This window comes from Carcharhinus amblyrhynchos, chromosome 3 (assembly GCF_965287045.1).
Source record: "Carcharhinus amblyrhynchos chromosome 3, sCarAmb.v2.hapA, whole genome shotgun sequence".
NCBI classification, from domain to species: Eukaryota; Metazoa; Chordata; class Chondrichthyes; order Carcharhiniformes; family Carcharhinidae; genus Carcharhinus; species Carcharhinus amblyrhynchos.
Genome location: NC_137326.1, coordinates 90,823,314 through 90,847,160, shown reverse-complemented (window position 1 = coordinate 90,847,160; position 23,847 = coordinate 90,823,314). Strand labels below are relative to the sequence as shown.

At 42.4% G+C, this 23,847-nt stretch overlaps 1 protein-coding gene across 1 annotated transcript in view; it reads left to right on the top strand.

Moving 5' to 3' along the window:
* Nucleotides 1-23,847, top strand: part of schip1 (schwannomin interacting protein 1) — a 686,116-nt gene that overhangs the window by 143,248 nt on the left and 519,021 nt on the right. Inside the window, exons 2-4 of the mRNA XM_080185496.1 lie at nucleotides 8,577-8,641; nucleotides 10,675-10,758; nucleotides 23,517-23,667. Coding sequence (XP_080041622.1) covers nucleotides 8,577-8,641; nucleotides 10,675-10,758; nucleotides 23,517-23,667 — 300 coding nt within the window. The remainder of the gene's footprint in view (nucleotides 1-8,576; nucleotides 8,642-10,674; nucleotides 10,759-23,516; nucleotides 23,668-23,847) is intronic.

Here is a 23,847-nt window from a genome sequence, read left to right as displayed (position 1 = left end):
ACTGTCTGTGGGGGCCGGGGAAGGCATTATCCAGCCTGGGAGTGATGTGGCAGGAGAGCCTCATTCTGTCATTTTTGCTGTGCATGTGCAGTTGGAGGCACCGATCAGAGCTGCAGGGGTTTGCATATGTTAAGCCCCACCCTGCAGAGCAATTCAGAATCACTGATATTTTTTCAGGCAGAGTGCATATTGTTGGGGGGTGGAGGGAGGGGGGTGGCCTGAGAAGGGGTCTAAAAGTCAGATCTGAAACACTCCCAGTTTCAAGACCGGCCAGCACTTAGAATCAAAATAGTAAAATAGGGCGCAATATGTCAGATTACCGAACATCTATTTACAACATTCACAATTACGTTTCTTTAAATTCATTTGGTGGTACAGAGATTAGATTATCCTGCAAAGAAGTGTTTTGTATTGCAGTCATCAGGACCAACACAAGTGTCAAGTTTTTTAAAAATCACAACAATTTATATTACAGAGGAAGAAGCTGGTGTTTGACAATTTGACTCTGGCTGAGATGTTGGTGAAAGCAATGGCACAACCATTGTGAGAGATCCTTGGCTACCAGCAACCTTAGGCACACTTAGTTGATTCTTAATACAAACAGCGCTGGACATCATGCATCCAATGCAAGGTCTTTAATTACTTGTGCCCAAGGCAAACTCCCCCCTCCATCGGAATGGCTGGCGTAGTTCTGATGTTACAGAGAAAGAACTCAGCAGTTATAGTCAGTTTCAGCATATCAGGGCAAGCATTTTGTTCATATCCTTCATTGACATGCATATTTACCAGTTAAATCCTGGCTTTTCACCTTTTCTCATTTGATGAAGAATCTACTAATCCTTCATTTGCACAGCATATCTCCATATCTCACCTTTGGTATTTGTTACAGAAAAATCTGGTCTTTCTCATTACTCTGGTAAAGGTCAAAAAGCAGAATGTTATGAGGCCTGTGCAAAAGAAGATTATCCTGAAAGCAGACAGGCTCCCTTGAAGGTCTTCAACTGTTAACATTCTCACAAGCTGCTACAGAGAAGGCATAATTGTTTAAATCTGAGCATTGTAATTTCCACACTTCCCCCTTTTTTGTTCTCTAATGACAACCTTATGGGTCCTCCATGACTTCTACATGTATGCGCATTAGCTTTCTAATTTCTTCCTTGGTCAGTTCATTAACTGGGAGGACGGGAAGGAGACGGGGGCGCCAGATAGAATGGATGCAGCAACAGACAAGCTGAATAACCATGTACAAGGCGATGAGCAAGGCCGGGTCTATAATAAGGTATTTGAGAAAGGTCTTTAAAAAATCACCAAGCCACCCGCTGAGGTTAGGGAGCCAGTCCCACCAGTCGAAAGGGTATTTCCTAAGCAACTGAGTGCAAAAGACACACCTACCCCTGAATGGTTTGTTCATCTGTCTCGATCTTATGATCCTCATTAACGTAAAAACAGCATGTCTCATTGACTGCTGTGCACACTGCCCCCGTTCCCCCCTCCCGTGCTGTTAACAGGAGATCGAGGGCCATACGGTTCTGTAGCACCACTTTAGACAGGGATGAATTTTCGAATGTTGCCCTGAATGGTGTCTACGGTTCTGTTTTCAATTACTTCCATAGTAGTGGAAATATTAATAATGGCCTTTTCTAATTCTGAGACACCAAGGCCTGGGAGGAGGGCCCGGACAAACTGGTGAAAGCCGGTGTTACAGGTGACTATCGGGTTTGGAACTGACTGCTTCAAAGTCCTAGCTGATTGTGAAGTGAGTGGATGAATAGGTGCTTGACCCGAAAGGCCTCGGGGATCATGTGACCGATGGTGCAGGTGCTGTCCCAATCAACGGGGGTGGGGGGGGGGGTTCTTTTGTAGGCTTTGCCCCCACAAAGCCAGAATAAGCCATTGCGAAAGAGGGTGGGGTACCAGAATGCAGAGTTTTGGCATAAGGTGAGCCAATACTGGATATGGGGAGATTTCTCCTAGGCTATGGATATAGGCCAATGGATATGACAAGTCTGGCTGAGACGTAAAGCCCTCAGGCCACCCAGTCTGCGCACCCGGATTGATCTCCATGGTTACAAGGCCTAAACCATTGGGATAGATGCCATCAGAAGGCCAGACAGTAACGAGGCCATTGAGGGTGAGGGTGAGTGACCACTGGCAATCGCACCTTGGTGTAGCGGAGTTCGGCCTCAGAAGTGGGGACCTCAGTGATGCAGGGAGTGTTAGTCATGCAATCCCAAAAGGATGTTATGGGACCAGACAGATTGTGGGAGCGAAACCGGGCTTCCCGGTAGTCATAATCAGCAAGGTAACTGCAGGAGCTGAATGGAAGATCACCTACCTGACTGTTTCCATGGGTATAATTCCTGTACACACAGCCATGCTGGTGCCTTAATGGCCACAGGAATAGGCTGTTGCCTCCAGATACATGTCCATTGGATGAGGATCACTGTGCCTTCCGCAGACCACTCAAAAGGAGAGCAAAAAATACATTTCTGATGAGGCGGGGGTGGCACGGAGATGAGTGCAGATCCAACATTGGGTCTGGTTGCCCTATGAAGCAACAGCCTGCATTCTTCGAGTCATGGAATTGCTACTCTATGCCTCTGCAAAGGGTAGTACAAACACATTTCAAACTGTATCAAGTCCTTGCTTAGGTTTTTTCTTGTGAAAATGCCTGCTTGATGTGGGTCATATCCACAAAGGTTTCCCTTCCACCCTCATGGCTGTGTGAGTTGTCAGCAGGTCCCTCTCAGCGAGGTTCCAGGCAATGCTTTCTTCAAAAGGTCTTAATGAAGACTAAGTCTCCAGGTTGGTAGGTATGGCAGCCCTCAGTGGTGACTTGTTTCTGAGCTTCGACAACCTGGGAATGTAAACTTTTAGAAGAGTTGGTCAGAGCTATGCAATAATTCATCATTTCCTCATCCATGGAGTGGATATTCATCTATTTAATGGTGAGGAGTGGGGAGATAGGTAAGCTCATGGGACATCCCATTACAATCTCATAAGGTGTCAAAGAGGAGGTACAATTGGGATGAAAGCGCATGACCATGAGGGCTAGGGATAGAACTTCAGGCCATTTCAAGCCTGTTTCCTCGCACAATTTGGCCAGCTTATTCTTTAATGTCTCGTTTTGCCTATCAACTGCACCCGTGGACTGGGGTTGGTAGGGGCAGGAAAGGTGGTGTCTGCACTGTAATGCTTTCAATAATTCCTGTACCACTTCCCCATAAAGTGAGGGCCATTGTCGCTAGATAGTGCCTCAGAAATCCCTAATTGAGGAACATATTCACATAACAGCAGCTTAACTACTGTAACAGCGTCATTCTTTCTAGTTGGATATGCTTCCACCCATGTGAAAATAAACATACAATAACAAGCACATGGCGATACCCCCTACGTTTGGGCATTTGTATAAAGTCTAATTGTAGCTGCACAAAAGGGCCCCAAGGTTTTGGGCGAACTGCTTCAGCCACTGGCGCTGCAGTCTACGTTACAGCTAATGAAATGCTTCTTCAGTTGTGATGTAGGAACTCCCTTTTTATATTTAATATAGGTAAAAACATAAATTTCAGATTCCTCCTGAAAGCTTCATACCTTACATGATCAACTGATTTGATCACTGTGATGATAATTAATAAATTAATAAATTTGCGGATGACACAAAGTTTGGTAGATTTGTAGATAGTGATGAGGACTGTTAGAGGATACAGCAGGATATAGATTGGTTGGAGTCTTGAGCGGAGAGATGGCAAATGGAGTTTAATCCGGACAAATGTGAAGTAATGCATCTTGGAAAGTCTAATAAAGATAGGAAATATACAGTAAATGGCAGAACCCTTAAGAGTATTGATAGGCAGAAAGATCTGGATGTACAGGCACACAGGTCACTGAAAGTGGCAACTCAGATAGAGAAGATAGCCAAGAAGGCATATGGCATATTTGCCTTCAACGGCCAGGGCAGTGAGTTTAAAAATTGGCAAGTCATGTTGCAGCTTTATAAAACCTTAGTTAGGCTGCACTTGGAATATAGTGCTCAATTCTGTTGCCACGCTACCAGAAGGATGTGAAGGCTTTGGAGGGGGTACAGAAAAGATTTACCAGGATGTTGCCTGGTATGGAGGGCATTAGCTATGATGAGAGGTTGGAGAAACTTGGTTCGTTCTCACTGGAACGACAGCATTGAGGGACAACCTGATAGAAGTCTACAAGATTATGAGAGCTATGGACAGAGTGGATAGTCAGAAGCTTATTCCCAGGGTGGAAAAGTCAATTACTAGGTTTAAGGTGCGAGGGGCAAGGTTTGAAGGAGATGTACGAGGCACGTTTTTTATACAGAGGGTGGTGGGTGCCTGGAACACGCTGCCAGTGGAGGTAGTGGAAGCAGATATGATAGTGACTTTTAAGGGGCATCTGGAGGAATACATAAATAGGATGGGAATAGAGGGATATGGTCCCCGGAAAGATTAAGTGTTTTAGTTAAGTCGGGCAGCATAGTCGGTGCTGGCTTGGAGGACTGAAGGATTATTCCGGTGCTGTAATTTTCTTTGTTCTTTGTTCATAGTGGTGTCCCAGTAGGGTTGGCACCACTGTTAAGGGTCACATAGAACACTACTGATCAGATTTTGAAAACATCCCTCAAAATGCTAGGCAAGTGAAAATTGCAATCAATGAATCATATCACAAAACGCCCTTCCTCCCAAATGACTGCAGATTTTTACTGTAATTGTTTAAGCATGGTCTTTTCTGTAGCAGCAATTCTAAACATTTGCTCACACGTGAGATGTTCACACATGAAAAAAATAAAATTACATTCATCAAATGCAAGAATTAGAGTAATCAGCAAAGTAATTTACCAACTGTATTAAATTACGATTTCATAAACGCTACCAAGTTACTGTTGCGAAAATGAAGACAGACATCACTGACAGAGACACTGGCAAAGAGAAATTACATTCCAAGACGATACAGGATACTGATAACGACACAGCAGAACTGAAGCTTCACAAGGTCAAGAAAATCAAAATAAAAAAATCTTATCACAGGAATAAGGTTAAATAATTAAATAAGGTTAGAACCTCGGGAGACACCGGAAAAGCAGGCTTGTAAGATTAACGTTTTTGTCTTTTTATTCCGCAGGTGGAGGTCCACCTCGTGTCAAACGAGGGGCATGCACACGATGGGTCGTGCGTGGGCTGCTCTTGGAAGTTCCGGGAGTGGCCTAGTACTTCGTTTCGGTGTGTGTGCTTGACCCTGGACCGGTAGACGGGCGCCGCAACAGCTCTATGACTAGCACTACTAGCTGTGCAGATACATGGATTTGGGCCTGTGTCTGTGGGAGTTTGCGCATTCTCCCTGTGGTTGCGTGGGTTTCCTCCGGGCGCTCCGGTTTCCTCCCACACCCCAAAGATGTGCTCTTAGGCTGATTGGTTTACCAAATTGACACTATTCTCCCCTGAATCTGGCTAAGTCAGGGGTTCCATTCGTAGACACGCAGGGTAGAATAGGTGTAGGGTGATGCGGCGGTGCGGGCTCGTTGGGCCGAAGGGCCTGTTTCCCGTGCTGGGTTGTTCTTTGTTCTTTGAATAATATTGCATAGGATAATTATACAAGTAAATTCTACAGTATTTTAAGCAGCAGTCACATATATGGCTAAATTAAATGCCGGGTTCACGGCATAGGGAGTGGTTGGGGTGGAGGTGGTGGGTGAGGCGGGGGTAGCAGAACTGAAGGTTTCCGGATACAGTCCCGTGACCAGTGTCCCTGGAGAGCGCGGGTGAAACAGGCACTTGTGTCGCTGCCTCGGCCAGCTGATTGCCTTATCCCCAGCCTGGGTCCTCCACCTCTGCCCTAACTGGCTGGCATATAATACATTATCTGTAACTTCTCGATTTTGGCTTCTGGTATTGGAGCTGGCGTTCACAGTGTTGAAGGGCTCTAACAAGCTTGGGTAGGTCCTGTCTTCCCTCCCACCCAAGATAAGTCATTGTAAACATTTTCTTCAGATTAGGAAGCAACCCCTGTGCAAGAATATTTACAAGTGCTGACATTTCCAGCATTGTGAGATACACTCAAACAATTCACGAACACCGAGCGAAACTTCTCTACATAATACATTCTTATCAGGTTCCTGCACCATGTTATGTATCCTATGCCAATGTATGTTTAGAGTCTGGACTATAAAATGGTCTAAGAAAAAGAAACTAAGGGAATTAAGGGTGTTCCCTTAGGAGGAGGCTCATGTGCCTTCCCTAATGAATTTCCCATCACCAAAGAGAGGATCTGATCTCCCCTACCGGCCGGCGTGGGACACGGCTACACTAAGACCGACAATAAAAACAGGCTAACAAAGGGTTAAAACACTTAAGAGTCCAGCAGATTGAAGTCAACTGGTCCAGGGCGCCATCATGTGATAGAAAAGCGTATAACAGTAAAACGATCTGCATCAATTTGGAATTAGGTAATCAATCAAATCAGGATCCCAGTTTTCCAGAGACTCTCACCCTGGGAAACATGCCTATACAGGGGGTCCAACCCCCAACCCTTATGCTGCACCTTCAGCAGACTTGACCCCTTGTTGCATACCCTGGTAATGCTTACACGATGTGGGTATGCCGGCGTTGGACTGGTGTAAACACAGTAAAAAGTCTGATAACACCAGGTTTTAGTCCAACCTATTTATTTGATAATATACTCACAAGCTTTCGGGTTAGCCCCTTCGTCAGGTGAATTCACCTGACGAAGGGGCTAACCCGAAAGCTTGCGAGTAAATTATCAAATAAATAGGTTGGACTAAAACCTGGTGTTGTCAGACTTTTTACAATGCTTACACAGACAGCTCCCCCGGTCAAGATGGCTCAAGTCCCAAAAGCAGGCAGCCGCAGTCTCCGAGCCTTTGGTCAGTGAGACACCATGCTTCCTTTCTGTGCAGACAATCTTGGTGGGACCTCCAAAAACCATCAAAGATCCTTGGGTACCAGCAACTGTAGGCACACTCAATCGAATCTTACTAAAAACAGCGCTGGATACCATGCATCCAATGCAAGGTCTTTAATTACTTGTGCACAAGGAGAACACCCCCGCCATCGAAATGATTGGCGTTGTTTTGATGTTACAGAAAAACAACTTAGCAGTTATAGTCAATCACAGCAAATCAGGAGCAAGCATTTAGTTCACATCCTTTATTGAAGTGCATATTTGCCTATTAAATCCTGGCTTTCGCCCTTTATCATTTGATGAAAAATTGACTTCTGCTAATCCTTTATTTGCGTAGCATGTCCCCATATCTCACCTTTAGTATTTGTTATGGAAAAACCCGGTCTTGGTCACCTTTTGGTGAAGGTCAAAAAGCAGAATGTTATGACACCGATGCAAAAGAAAATTATCCTGAAAAGCAGACGGGTGCCTTTGAAGTTCTGCAACTGATAACATTTTCACAAGCTGTTACACAGAAGGCATGATTTTTTAAAAAAAATCTGAACATTTTAGTTTCCACATCAGCGACCCCTCATATTTTTGGATAATTCACAAAGATGGATGGCTTGAAACTATTCCATTTGTTTGCAGAGAATGGGGAGAGTTTCCCCATCCTATCAGCGACGAGAATCGTGGAGGGATGGGGGGGGCGGACTGTGCAAAGGTCCGTTGACCTCAGGCGGAGTTTTCTGATTCTGGGGCGAGAGTGGCTGGAAAATTCTGCCCCAAGTCTCTGCATGAGAATGTCTCTCCTATCAAGCGTAGATCAGCCATGTAACAAGGTTGCTCATCTAAAATTCGTTGTTAGTTTAGCTTTTAGTGCACTCGGCTTCAGCACGATGTCTTGCTTTTCAGCAATACTTTCCCTTACCATGAAAACCTTTTTCAAATTGGAATTGATGTGAATAAGCTCAATATGATATTTGAACTTATTCAGTTTGTGACTTCAAAAATAGACTTTATGGAGCAATTTTTTTACACACTACTTTAGATGGAGAATACCGCTGAGGAAAGTGGTGTCTGCCAGACTTGTATACGTCCAGCTTAACATTCAGCTGCCTGTCCATTGACAGGCTGAGCTGTCAGCCTGCCTCGATAGGTTAGTAATTGGCTTTTAGCGTTGCTGGCTTGTCATAGACCATCTGTTGATGTTAGTGAAATTTGCAGACAGACTTGCAAAATTACCGTTGCAATTCTGTCACAGTTATTCACGTGAGATTTGCACTTATGCAGTGGCATCTAAATTATGTTTGTCTTTGGAGGGGAAAAAAAGCACAAAATTTATCCATGTGAAATTCCCAGCTGCTGCTAAATCTGAGAGTCAACCAGTTTACCTGGTCAAAATTTAGCACCCCAGAAACTGGCCCAATTCTGCATTGCTTCTGTTGTAAAGGACAGAGTGTTATGAAAATAATTAATGACTCTTAATATATAAATGTCATTGACAACTTAACCCTGATATACTTCCATCAGATTTATCAACTGGACAATTCCGCATTGTAGGAAAATCATATAAATACAAAATTGCGGTGAAATAGGTTAGAATGCACTCGATTATATCAACGCAAACAACTTCACATTGATGCCTATGTCTTTTTTAATCTTAGGAGGAATTGAATAGACTGGAGAACACTCTGGATCAAGTACATGATGCAAAATATGTCGTCCAAAAGTGAGTGCGTCGGTCATTAAAATGTAAAAAAGTGGGAAGGTGGGAAAAATTATTTATTGTACGTTATTAAAATCACAACGAGTTCTCCTTTCAATGTTCAGTTAGGCACTGAGTCACATGGACTGCGTAAGTTTCAGGTTCACTCTTGGATTTGAGTTTAGTGTTGCTGGCTCGGTGATCCGGCACTGTAACTTGAGAGAAAGAATGAGAGTAGATGCAGCATGGAGTGCAAGAAAGCAACAAAGAATACATTAGAAAGTCCAAGGAATTTGCAAAAAGATGACCAAGTAGGTAGACAGATTTAACTTGTATATACATAAATACTTAAAGTATTCAAAATAAAATTGGTTAGCTGGAGGCATATCATATTCTAGAGAGGAAAGTGAAATCAGTAATACATCTGTGCCAGACTTGTCGGGGTTAAATGTTACTGATAACAATGTTCAAGGACAATGGAATAGAATGAATAGAAGACAGTGTTAATTAATAACTTGATGTCACCAAAGCATTGTCTTTGTGTATGGGACAGTGCAGAAGTTGATCTGTTTGGTATGAGTACAAAATAAATAAGGAAAGAATTATAAGTCTTCTGGGAGTTAATTATAGCTCACAAGCCAGAACAGTAAGATGGAGGAAAATACATGGGAGCTGGTTTAAGGAAATATGCAGGGATAATAGAGCTGTAAAAGTGCATGAATCTAATCATCCAAACCATTTGCCAGAAGTATATATTTTTAAGTTCATTCATGGAGCTTTGCTGCTAGGCCAGCATTTATTACCCATCCCTAATTGCCCTTGAACTGAGTGGCTTGCTAGACCATTTCAGACTCAACCACATTGGATCTGGAGTCACATGTAGGCTAGACCTAAGAATGTAAGAATGGCAGATTTCTTTCCCTAAAGGACATTACTGAACCAGATGGGTTTTTAGCGCTATTGACAATAGTTACCATTAGACTTTTAATTCCATATTTTTATTGAATTCGGACTTCATAGTTTACCATGTTGGGATACAAACCCAGATCCTCAGAGCATTGTCCTGCATCTCTGGATTACTCATCCAGTGACAATACCGCTATGCCACTGCTTTTTCCAAATGTAACTGATATCTGATGGATAGATGTTTCTACAGTGGATCAGAGCAGTGGAGTTTTTGTCCAGTGAGGAAGAAGATGGGACTGGATTTAGTTTTAGCAATTGGAATGTTATGAGTAGGTAAGATTGGGGAACAATGAGGGAAAAGCAAAACTTAATTAGACTCAATATAAAAACTGAAAAAATGAGGACAGACTCCCACATAATGATACTTGACTGAAAAACCTAAATAGGTTTTAATAAATTTATTTTACTTTGTCCCACTACTGTCCATTTACGTTGGAAAATGGGACAGAGAGGTGGTGATAATTAAGGCCTAAGTATTCAGAGTGTGTTGAGAGGAAATAGCTACCTGAGTTCCCACTGACGATTGTTGTCCATTGACTGTAACAAGAAAGTGCTTAGATTGTATATCAGGTAAGATACAATTAGGTTTAGTTATGGACAAGTCACTTGCTTATACTATAAAGTAACAATTTGGTTGAAGTCCTGGAGGATTGCTAGGTGATGGCCTAGTGGTGTTATTGCTAGACTGATTAATGAAGAAACTCAACTAACATTCTCAGACCTGGGTTTGAATCCAGCCACAGAATTTCAATTGAACAAAAAATATTGGAATTAAGAATCTATTGATGACCTTGAAACCATTGTTGATTATTGAAAAAACCATATGGTCCATTAGGGAAGGAAGTTTGCAATCCTTATCTGTTCCAGCATACATGAGACTCCAGAGCCACAGCAATGTGGTTGACTCTCAACTGCCTTTGGGCAACTAGGAATGGGCAATAAATGCTGGACAGCCAGCGATGCCCATGTCCCACGAATGAATAAGAATAAAGTTGTAATACTAATCTTCATTTTGAGAAGTGGAGAATTTGCTTTTGAAAAACTGCAAAACCTGCATTGTTGCTAGAAACAAATATTTAATTTTGTTCCAGCATCCATCAACTTCCTATGGACTTTGGGAATGATATTGAAAAATGTCGAATCAGCAGACGGGTGCCAGAATCAAAAGTGAAAATGTAAGTATTATGATTCACTGTGATTTGTTTCACAGTTGTGTTGCAAAAGTTATAAGTCTCTCTAAATCTATTTAATAGAAAGATCTTTTGGAGCAAAACAATATTATGTTAATTTCATTAAACCAAATTCATTTAGAAAATGCATATTACATCTTGGCAGTAACGTGTCTGTGGATGTCAAAATGAATGTAATAAGCTCCATTTCTATCAGCAAGTTGACGTTAGATAAAGCTCACCAGAAGTTCCCCATGACTAGCTTTCATATGGCATGGCTAAAAGGTTATGTCAATTTTTCTTCACTATTATGTTAATAATTCATTAAGCCCCATGGAAACTTTGTGCCCTAAGTTGAACAACTTTCATTTGAGTTTATAGGAAATAAAATAATCCCTAAATAATCCTTCCCTTTCAAAAATTTTCCATGGCATTCATTTATTTATAACAATAACCCTTTTTAATTTATAATTTGGTGAGAAACATAAGGAGGAAGTATAGAAGGAAATTATTTTGTATCTGAAATACTTTACATTTTCCAATCAAAACTCCTGTGGGGCACATGGTGCTGGATCAGATGGCACAGGGCATCATACACTGGGCATCTTTGACCTGCACACCCCTAACTTAATCAGGAGGAACCAGAAAGGCTCTCCACCCCACTCCTACTCTCCTGATTATATGGGCCTCCCTGCCAGTTACCCTGCTGACAGAGCAAGGACTTCAATTCCATCCAAATTTTATGCACTTTCATCTTCTCTCTCAATTTTCAGTTCTCCAATTCTGGATTCTACAAACTAATGAAAGATACATCCATCCAATTTTCTGGAATTCTCCCTCCAAACAGTTTTGCATTTCAACTTCCCATTAAATACTTACTTAATTTTTTTAGAAGTTCCTTTTTGGAGGGTTTTTGTCCAGCTCTTCTAACTGTCTAGTTACTTTGGTGTTCGTTAACTGCTTAATTTATTTCTCTGTAATGTACAATGGAACTTTGATCTATGTTAAAGATACTGGCCCAGATTTTGTAACCAACAACAAATTAATAGCACTAGCTATTTGTTACAACCTACACTTGCCCAAAGACCTTTTACACATGATTAGAGAGTGAAAACTGTAAGATTTCCATGAGGAACTGCAAATGTAGCACCTCTACTCAAGAAAGGAGGGAGGCAGAAAGCTCAAATTTAGGTCAATTAGCCTAACACTGTCATGGGAAATGTTGGATCCATTAGTAAAGAGGTAGCCACAGGATATTTAGAAAATCATAACGCAAACCCACAGGGTAAAGATGGTTTTAGGAAAGGGAAATTGTGTTTGACAAATGTCTTAAGTTCTTTGAGAATGTATCAAGCAAAGTGGATAAAGAGGAATCAGAAGGTATGTAGATTTCCAAAGACGTTTGGTAAGGTGCCACATAAAGGTTACTGCACAAGATAAGAACTTGTGCTATTGGGGATAATATATTATAGAATCATAGACAGAATCATAGAATCCTACAGTTCAGAAGGAGGCCATTCAGCCCATTGAGTCTGCACCAACAACAATCCCATCCAGGCCCTATCCCTATTACCCCATACATTTATACTAGCCAGACCCCCTGACACTGAGGAGCAATTTAACATAGCCAATCCATCTAACTCGTACATCTTTGGACTGTGGGAGGAAACCCACACAGACATGGGGAGGACGTGCAGACTCCACACAGACAGTGGCCCAAGCCAGGAATCAAACCTAGATCCCTGGTGCTGTGAAGCCGATAGTAGTCATGATGTGGGTATGCCGGCGTTGGACTGGCGTAAACACAGTAAAAAGTCTGACAACACCAGGTTTTAGTCCAACCTATTTATTTGATAATATTCTCACTAGCTTTCGAGGGGACTGCCTCTTCGTCAGGTGAATGGAGAGTTCTGGCCTCAGACAGAGCATATAAAGCACAGACAGTTTAGAGATTACTGATTAAAATGCGAATCCTTACACCACTTCAGGTCTTGAACAGCAGGTTAGGTGTAAGGATTCGCATTTTAATCAGTAATCTCTAAACTGTCTGTGCTTTATATGCTCTGTCTGAGGCCAGAACTCTCCATTCACCTGACGAAGAGGCTGTCCCCTCGAAAGCTAGTGAGAATATTATCAAATAAATAGGTTGGACTAAAACCTGGTGTTGTGAGACTTTTTGCTGTGAAGCAGCAGTGCTAACCACTGTGCCGTGTGGATAGAGAACTAGTTAGCTGATAGGAAACAGCAGTCTGGATAAATGTGTCATTTTCATGTTAGAAAACTGTAACTGATGTGTGCCACAGAGTTTCAGTGCTGGGGGCCTCAACTATTTATAATCTATAATTATGACTTGGATAAAGGGGCTGAGTGTATTGTTGCCAGATTTTGTTGATGGTATAAAGGCAGATTGGGAAGCAAGTTGTGAGGAGAACACAAAGGCCTGGAGTTTCTGGCACAACCCTTCCACCTTCCATGGCAGATCCTCCAGCTACTGAGGTGGTTCAGCATTGCCTGCTGGCAGGATCCTTTTGCCCTACTGAAGTCAGTGTCATTTGCCGTTCCGCTGGAAAACTCACAGCAAGAGATCGCCATCAGCGGGACCAGAAGATCCTCTGGCAGGAAGGATTGGAAAATCCTGGCCACAGAGTTTGCAAATGAACATGAGTGTCTTACGTCAATGGGCAAAATTTGGCTGTTGATAAGGTGACACATTGAAGGAAAATAAAAGCTAATTGTGTAAGGTGTAAAATATTAGCATGGATAGAGGTTTGGCTGGCTGGCAAAAATGCACCTTTTTCCAATTCACAGGATGTAATGAGTGGAATCTCACAGGAATCTATGCTGGGACCTCAACCTTTTACAATTTGTAATGATGACTTAGATGTGTGGGTTGGTGAAGGCATGATAGCTAAATCTGCAGATGGCACTAAGATGGATAGCGAAGTATTTTGTAAAGAGGACATAGGAAGTTGTAGAAGTATATAGATAGATTGAGTGAGTGGGCCAACGTCTGGCAGTTGGGAATATAATGTGGGAAAATATGAAATATCAAAGGAAATTGGATATAAAGCAGCATTTGAAAAGAAGAAATTTGCTTTTGGACAGATGAGGAGAATTTTTTTTCTCTGAGGGTTGTGTGACTTTGAAATTCTCTGCCTCAGAAGGCAGTGGAGCTGGCGTCATTGAATATTTTTAAGGTGGAGGTAGATGGATTCTTGTTAGATAAGGAAATCAAAGATTATTGGGCAGTGCTTTGCACAGTTACGGCAAAATCCCTTTGCTCTTATATTCTTAACCATCTTGTCAACCTGCCCGGTTACCTTTAGGGATCTGTGGAAATCCACTCCAGGGTCGCTCTGTTTCTTTTTCAATATGCCACAATTTATTGTGTATTCCTTTGCCTCATTTGTTGTCCCCAAGTGTAATAATAAATGCATTTGAATTTGATTTATCATATTGTTGTCCACTTGACCAGTCCATTGATGTATTCTCACTTTTTGCAACTTGCTTCATCACTAACCACACAAACAATTACACACAAACAATTCTTGTGCTACCTTCTCTTTCACGCTCACTTCTTTGAAATCAAAATCAGAAATTGAGTCTGTACCCAAACACTTACTGGAAGTAAATGTTTAAAAATTCTAGTTTAATGGGACTGGGTGACTTGCTGATTCCTGTGATAAACTTATTCTTTGAATGGATTGTATAGTGAATGGGTTTGTGGCAAACCTTTTGATATATATACTTGTAGAATCACATAGTGCAGATTCATACCATTTAGCCCAATGGTTTGTGTCACCTCTGTGAAAGAGTTCTTTCGTTGGTCCCCTGCTTTTTGCCCATTGCAGCACAAATTTCTTCTTTTCAAATGCTGCTTTATATCCAATTTCCTTTTGAAAATTCCTATTGAATCTGCTTCCTCCAATCTTTCAGGTAATGTATTCCAGATCCTAACAACTGACTGCATAAGAATACCATCTGATTTCCCCCTGGATCTTTTGCCAGTTATTTTGAAATGTTCTCTGATAATGCCTCTCTCTCCCCTGCTCGTATAAACTATTTTTCCCTATCTGTACTAAGACGTCTCATAGAAATGAATACATTTATTAGCTCTCCCCCTTAATGTCTATTATAATGAGAACAATCCCAACTTATCTAGCCTTGATACCATTCGAGTAAATCTTTGCACCCTCGCTAGGACATTGATATATCTCCATAATTTGGGGCGGCATGGCGGCACAGTGGTTAGCACTGCTGCTCCAGGGACCTGGGTTCGATTCCCAGCTTGGGTCACTGTTTGTATGGAGTCTGCACATTCTCCTCATATCTGCGTGGGTTTCCTCCGGGCGCTCCGGCTTCCTCCCACAGTCCAAAAATGTGCGGATTAGGTTGATTGGCCATGTTAAAATTGCTCCTTGGTGTCCCGGGATGCGTAGGTTAGAGGGATTAGTGGGTAAAATACGTAGGGATATGGCGGTAGGGCCTGGGTGGGATTGTGGTCGGTGCAGACTCGATGGGCCGAAGGGCCTCTTTCTGCACTGTAGGGTTCTATGATTCTATGACTCTGACCAGGCATTTCTTAATGCTCAACAATCTTTCTTATTTGTGCTCTGTGTCTCTATTTATGAACCCTATGGATCCCAGACACTTTTTTAAAAAATCAGCCTTATTTATTTGTCCTGCGCCTTTCAAGATTTGTGTATGTAAGCTTCTTGTCTCTGTTCCTGCATCCTCTTTAAAATTGTACTATTTAATTTATACTGCCTCTCTTTAGTGTCTTTCCAAATGCACAATTTCATTGTGTTAGCTTTTACCTGCCATGCCTTTGCCCATTGCAGCAGTCTGTGTCCTCTTGAAGTCTGCTGCTATCATTCTTACTACATTCCCAAATTTAGTGTCACTTGCAAACCATGAAATTATTTCCCCATGTTCAAATCCAGGTCATTGATATATAGGAACAACAATGTTGATCTTAATACCAATCCCTCAGGGACACCATTGTATACTCCTCTTCAGTCTGGTGAACAATATTTAATACTGTCTCTTAGCCAGTCCCATATCCATACTACTACTGCCCACTAATCCCACAAGCTTCAATTTTGTGGCCTTGTAAAATTCCATATTCTCAACATGAACTGCAATGCCTTCATCGACTGTCAGTGTCAGTTTCCTGGAGAACAGAATAAAATAAGCACCTGAAAAAAAATTACACTTGCCTGACTTGTGATTTTTAATTTGTCTAAAATATTGGCTAGGAGATCATTACCTTGTTTTCTGACCATCAACCGTGGGTAAACCTTCTGTCAATCAGAAAATATTACATGTGAACGAAGGGTCCAGTTTTCTCGTTCTGCCCACCGTAGGAATCATAGCAGGCGAGGGGCGGACCATGGAAAGGTCCATTGACCTCGGCTAGGATTTTCCTGTTTCAGGGAAAGCATGGCTGGAAAATGCCACCTGAAATCTCCATAAGACATCGGAGCAGAGATAGAATGGCTCCATCATTCGATTAGATCATGACTGATATATGATGATTCTCAACTCAACTTTGCCACCTTATCCCCATTACCCTTATTCACTTACTGATTAAAAATCTGCCTATCACAGCCCTGAACTTGCTTGACAGCCCTCTGCAGGAAAGAATTCCACAGATTCAATACCCTCTGAGAGAAAAAAATCCTCTTCATCTCTGTCATAAATGGGTGACTCCTTATTCTGAAATTATGTCCTTTAGTTCTAGACTCTCCCACATGGGGAAGAAACGTCTTAGCATATACACTGTCAAGCCTCCAAAAATCATATGTGTCTCAATATGGTCAACTTTCATTCTTCTAAACTCCAATCAGTACAGGCCCAATCTAATCAACCTCCCCTCGTAAGAAAATCCCTCCATACACGGGATCAACCAAGTGAACTTTCCCTGGCTGCCTCTAAAGTCAGTACATCTTTCCTTAGGGAAGGGATCAGAACTGTCCGCAATACTCCAGGTGTGGTCTAACAAGTACCTCGTATAGTTTTAGCAATAATTCCCAATTTTTACACTTTGTTCCCTTTGAAATAAAGGCCAATATTCCATTTGCCTTCCCTATCACGTGCTGAATTTGCATTCTAGCTTTTTGTGATTTGGACACCCAAATCCCTCTGTGCTGCAGTTTTCTGCAGTCTTTCTCTATTTTAATAAGATTCAACACCCTTATTCTTTTTATTAAATTGCGTAACTTTACATTTTCCAGCATTAAAATCCATCTGCCAAGTTTTTTCCCACTCACATTGCCTGCCTATAATCCCCCTGTTGACTCTGTGTCATCCTCACCATTGGCTTTCTCACCTGTTTTTGTGTCATTCACAAACTTGCCAATAGTAATTTCACTTTCCTCATCAAAGTCATTAATATATATTGTAAATAATTGTGGCCCCAGCAACTGATCCCTATGGTACTCCACTAGTTATAAGTTGCCATGCTGAAAATGGCTGAGCGTGTGGGCGACGACCTGGCAGATGGAGTATAATGTTAGCAAGTGTGAGGTTATCCACTTTGGTAGAAATAATAGTAGGAGGGATTATTATTTAAAAGGCGAAAAGCTGCAGCATGCTACGGTGCAGAGGGACCTGGGGGTCCTTGTGCATGAATCGCAAAAACCCAATCTGCAGGTGCAGCAGGTGATCAGGAAGGCGAATGGAATGTTGGCCTTTATAGCGAGGGGGATAGTATATAAAAGTAGGGAGGTCTTGCTGCAACTGTACAGGGTACTGGTGAGGCCACAACTGGAGTTGTGCAGTTTTGGTTGCTGCACTTGCGGAAGGTTACATAGGCCTTGGAGGGAGTGCAGAGGAGGTTCACTAGGCTGATACCGGAGGTGAGAGGGTTGGACTATGAAGAGAGACTAAAATGACTGGTTCTGTACTCATTGGAGTTTAGAAGATGAGGGGGTATCTTATAGAGACGTATAAGGTAATGAAAGGGATGGATAGGGTAGAGGTAGAGAGATTCTTCCCGCTTAGAAAGGATAGCAGGACTAGAGGGCACAGCCTTGAAATAAGGCGGGGGGGGAGGGGCTGCAGTTTAGATCGGAGCTGAGGAGGAACTTCTTCTCTCAAAAGGTGGTGAATCTCTGGAATTCTCTCTCTGTTAAAGTGGTGGAGGCTACCTCACTAAATATATTTAAGTCATGGGTAGATAGGTTTCTGATAGATAGAATTAAAGGTTATGGGGAGAAAGTGGGAAAGTGGAACTGATCCACTTCAGATCAGCCATGATCTTATTGAATGGCGGGGCAGGCTCGAAGGACTAGATGGCCTGCTCCTCCTCCTATTTCTTATGTTCTTAAATGCTTTTCTTATCCGAACTCTCTGTATTCTATGAGTTAGACAATCCTCTATCCATGCTAATGTACTACCCCCAAAACCATTGGGTCTTACCTTCTTAAGTAGCCTTTTTTGTGGTACCTTATCAAATGCTTTTTGGAAATCCATGTACATTACATCTATTGGTTTCCCTTTATCTATCCTGCTCATTACCACCTCAAAGCATTCTAATAAGTTGATGATGCATGATTTCCCCTTCATGAATCCATACTGACTCTGCTTGATTATAGTATTGTTTCTAAATGCTCTGCTATTAAGTCCTTTATAATGGACTCTAACAATTTCCCAGTGACAGACGTTAAGCTAACTGGTTGATAGTTACCTGTTTTTTGTCTCACTCCTTTTTTGAATACTGGTGTTAGTGGGCAATTTTCCAATCTTCTGGGACTTTTCCAGAATTTAAGGAAGATTGAAAGATTACTGCCAGTGCATTTACTTTTCCTTGCAACCCATCATGTCCTGTTATCCCAGCTGAAATTTGGTGAGGTCTAAGGGTGTGTGTACTTTTGGGGGATTGGGGGGACAGGAGGGTTGAGGACAAGGGAAAGGGTGACGTGGGAATCTAGCACCGTCATACTGTGTGGTTCTGTACCACAGAAAAATATGCATTTAGACACTGAACAATTGGGAGAACTTAAATACAGAGCTAAGATGCTGAACAGAATTGAAATTATAGAAACCCTATAGCGCAGAAGGAGGCCTTCGGCTCATCAAGCCTGCACCACTAATAATCCCACTCTTGTCCCTATCCCCATAACCCAACATCTTTACCCTGCTAATACCCCTAATTTACGCATCCGAGGACATGGCCAATCAATCTAACCCGCACATCTTTGGACTGTAGGAGGAAACTGGAGCACTTAGAGGAAACCCACGCAGACACTGGGAGAATGTGCAGACTCCACGCAGATAGTGACCCAAACTGGGAACTGAACCCAGGACCCTGGCACTGTGAGGCAGTACTGCTAACCACTGTGCCATCGTGCTGAGAGATGCTGCAGGAGGTCTGTCATTTGCCTGTTGTTACCCCATGAAGTACTTAATGCATTCCTCAAGTGCCATGATTACCACTCCGGCTCTGTAGTTCTTGACACTTCCTGCTTTTACTCTTCCAGACTCTGCAAGTTTATCACATTGCTTTATACTAAAACTACGTACAGGATCACAGTGAATGTGATGAATTATTCCAGTACTACTTCCCTCAAATTTCTGGACCTATTTGACTTCAACATATGAATGATTCTCTCATGCAGTTGGACAAAAACAGTTGCCTATAGTTGCCAGGTCACTTACCGGTGTTTATGCAAATGATTTTAAAATCCGAAGATCCCTTTGCTTTACTGAAAGCATGTCACCTTGCTTGAAATTACTCAGGAGTTTAATTCCTGCGTACATGAATGATATAGTATTTTTGTAACATTACTTAAATCTTTGCATTGGCTTATGTTGTGTGTAGATGCAGACATTGGAAAACTCTTTCAACAGATACATGATTTCATTTGACAGGTTTCAATCACAAATATTCATGGAAAGTATACATTTTTTTACGATTTTAAATTTTTGAATTACAATTTAGTGCAATCAGATGCTGCCATCCACAGGTGTGTGCCTGAATATACTGAACATGGGCAGTTACACTTACCACGATCATGAGATTCTACAACCCAAACTGCACAGATTAATAGACGCAAAAAACAAGCAAATTCATGTGTCGAACTTAGTGACGCTTGTCTAGGCAAAATCTCAGATACAGGGTGGAATTTTGCACTCTGGGCACAGAGTACTGGCTGAGGTGAGAATACCAGCACACAGCTCTCCAGCTGCACAGCTATGTTTTTGCTCCAGATTTTCTGGTACTCTGCACAAAGAACCTGGAGGTGTGGTTTTCACTCGTCGTATTGGCAGGGTGGGGCCAGCAACACCATCTCCACAGAGATAGGGGTGCCACTGGGGCAACCTTCCCCTCCCCAGGGATATGAGGAAACAGCGCCCTCTGTATCACCAGGACAAGCCCTTCATAAGGCATGTCACTTTCCCTCAGGGTCTATATTTACCTTTCTGCCCCGACGGGTTTCACTCAACTTTAAAAAGCAGTTGTAAACCTCGCTTATGTGATGTCACATTGGCAAGTGGGAAGTTCTGAATGTGAGATTTCATAGAATCTCAATAGTGCAGTAAGAGGCCATTTGGCCCATCAAGCAAAATCCATTCCCCCCCCCTCCCACTATCACCACCTCATCGACACAGTGCAGCCATACTAATTCAAACAGCTTTTACTGTTGGTGGCCCATTGAAAGCTCATTCAGTCTCCAGTTATAACCTAATAATCGTCCAGCTTTACGAGCATTTTTCAAACCAGGCTTTTGCCCAAAATTGGGTCCATGAAATGCCATGACCCAATGTTGGGTGAAGGCCTGTTTTGCAAAGCAGGCCCTTCTCCTATAACCCTGCACATTTGCCATGGCTAACCTCCCTAACTGACACATCTTGGGACATGAAGGGGCAATTTAACGTGGTTAATCCATCTAGCCTGTACACCTTTGGAGTGTGGGGGAAACCGGAGCACCCGGACGAAACACATCCAGACGTGGGAGAACGTACAAACTCCACACAGACAGTGAACCAAGGCTGGAATTGAATCAGCTGGCGCTGTGGGGCAACAGTGCTAACCACTCTGCCACTGTGCATGCCACCCCCCCACCCCCCCTCCCCATGGGGGTAATATATGATTGGGAAGCTCGCTAATTTAACTAACATTTATTAAAACACAGTTGAATGTAGTTCCAACCCTTGTTATGTCACCAGGGAATGAGATCTCGCCAGCAAAATTACTGATTCTTGTGAGATTTTGCACCCAGGTCACTATTTGCGCTCATGGCTAACATGGATGCAATGTTGCCCATGGTTTGTGAATTGTCTGTGCCTGGAATGTCCCATGTGAAAATGCCTCAAAATATCTCAGAAATAAATAAAGATGTGATCAGACCTGTGGAATTGTACTGTAGTGGAAGATAGGATAAACAAATGAGAAACAGAGAAAGATTAGAGGGAAGAAATCACTGACTTTAAATGCCATTAGTGTAATTCTGATGAAATAATCAATATAAGCTAAACCCCTGTAAATCATACTTACCCTAAGGTTGCTGTAAATCATTGATCCATGGGCAATAGCTGTCCCAGTGTTTCTGGTTTATTGCCTGATTGATTGATGTTTTGGTGTGTGCTTTTTCTTAATTTGGGTAAAATCATTCATTAGAGTTGTCCCATTGGACTCATTGAGCATCTGCCACAGAAGAAGATGAAACACTACTGACTTCAAAATGAATTAATGCACCTGGCAACCAGATTATCTTCACAGATTCCATGCAATATCTGAATGCTAATAATTTATTGCTGTGGCCAGTAAATCCAGCTTTACATTGTTGGGAATCGTTGAAAGGAGGTGTTTATAGAAGGCAGTAATCAGCCTTCACTATTTCTGATGGTACACAACAGTTAAGTCAACAGTTATTGCAGCATTGTTCAATGGGAGTTGAGAGCAGAGTTGTAGAGGGTAAAGGGAAGTTAAGGATCATAAAATGTTGAGGTGTTGGTGAAAAGAAATTAGAGCAGATTGAAAACATTAGGACTGATTTTCCTGTTCTTCAGTTGTCTTTTGTGTGAGGCTTCCAGGTATCTGACTTCAGTTCTGCTGGCCCCTACTCCATTTCTGATGTTTGGGACATCTGAGCCCATACGCTCATATTTTGAGTGCATGTGGAATCTGCAGCAGTTGTCCTTATTGTTGACCATGGGAATTTTGAACTTGTGACTGGTCCTGTTGATGTTAAAATCCATTCTGTCCCCTCTCCCCTCATCACCAACCCATCAACACAGTGCAGCTATATTAACTCAAACAGTTTTTAATGTTGGTGGCCATGATGTGGAGGTGCCAGCATTGGACTGGGGTGGGTACAGTAAGAAGTCTCACAACACGAGCTTTTGGAGCACTGTTCCTTCATCAGGTGAGTATCTTGATGAAGGGGCAGCATTCCAAAAGCTTGTGCCACCACATAAACCAGTTGGACTTTAACCTGGTGTTGTGAGACTTCTTACTGTAACTTGGTGGCCCATTAAAAGCTCATTCAGTCTCCAGTTATAATCTAATAATTATCCAGCTTTTACTTGCATTTTTCAAACCAGGCCTTCGTCATACATTGGGTCCAAGAAATGTAGTGACTTTTAAACAGCCCCACCAGGTTTCAGGTTGAAGCCTCATAATCCTACCCATTTGAATCAAAGAAAAGTGCATCATGAACAACAGGGGTTGGCATAGTACAATAAGTCACCAATAGCATGTAACCACTTATTTTAGCGAACCAAATGGCAGCTAATGATGTTATGTAGTATCTGCTATGCTTGGAGTGTCGTAGAGTCATGGAGGTTTACAGCATGGAAACAGGCCCTTCGGCCCAACTTGTCCATGTCAACCTTTTTTTAAAATCTCTAAGCTAGTCCCAGTTGCCCGCATTTGGCCCATATCCTTCTATACCCATCTTACCCATATAACTGTCTAAATGTTTGGTGCAATCATGACTGAAATTGACAGCACAGTGGGTGGTAACTGAAAGCAAGGTACAAGTGGCAGGTGTTGAGGTGGCCTTTGAAGGTGGAAAGAGAGAAAGTCAATCGAAAGGTCTTCAAGGGAGAGGGTGTAACCAAAATAGCTGATGGCCCTGCAGCTCCAAGCATAATTGAAAATCAGAGAATGCCTAAATCAGAAGCATTGTAGATACAGACTGAGGCAGAGAACTAAAAATGATTGCAGAGATAGAAAGGGATCAGACAATGGAGAGATTTGTAGAAGCGGTGACGGATATGGAGGAGCTGGTGAAGGTTAGTCAGTAAAGGGTTAGAGGGATGTAGAGAATGTACAGTGGCTACAATTTGTGGAGGGCAGATTGGGGTTAGCAGAAATGGAATGTGTTGCAGAAGGAGCAAAGAATGGCCTAGATCACCGGGGGCACCTTGAGTGTGAATGAGGAGGCATTTGCTTTCAGGGCAGCAACAATAATGTGCGTGCACCAAACACAGGAATGGTTACAGAGTGTAAATGGAATAATATTTATAAACCATGTCTCTATGGCTCAGTGTATCTGACAGGTCATGATGCTGTGCCTGGCACCAGAATTCCTTTTGTGTTGTTCTGGATTGAATGAGAAATAGTGTTTCCGGTTTGTGTAGTGCTTTTAAATACACTTTCCCCTCTTGCTTTGTTTCTGCAATGCATTTTCATCCTGTCCTTAACCACCCACCTTTAAAAAAAAATCTAAGGGCCCTTCCTAATCTGTCCTTGTAATCACTGACAGTACAATTCCTGCGGTGACACTTTTGTATTTATATTTTTTAAAATGCAGCATCCAGCGAGCATGGCGTGAGTACTTGCAGCGTCAGGAACCGCTCCGGCACAGCTGCATGGAGAAACGGAGTCCGTCACCACCTTCCCTGTCGTCGGGAAAGATGAGCACCTCCATCAGCATGAACACCCTCTCTGATGGCAGCACTCCTGTAAGTGACCACCCTTTCCTCTGTTTAGCTCTGCCACCTGCTGGCTATGATGATCAAAAAGCAGAAGACCAGGAAACTGAACAGAAGGTGTTCAGATTATTGCATTAATTCCAATGACCCCTTTTCCTTTAACCTAGTTATCCGTTTGGATTTGCTCGACTTATTCTACTCTGTCTGCCA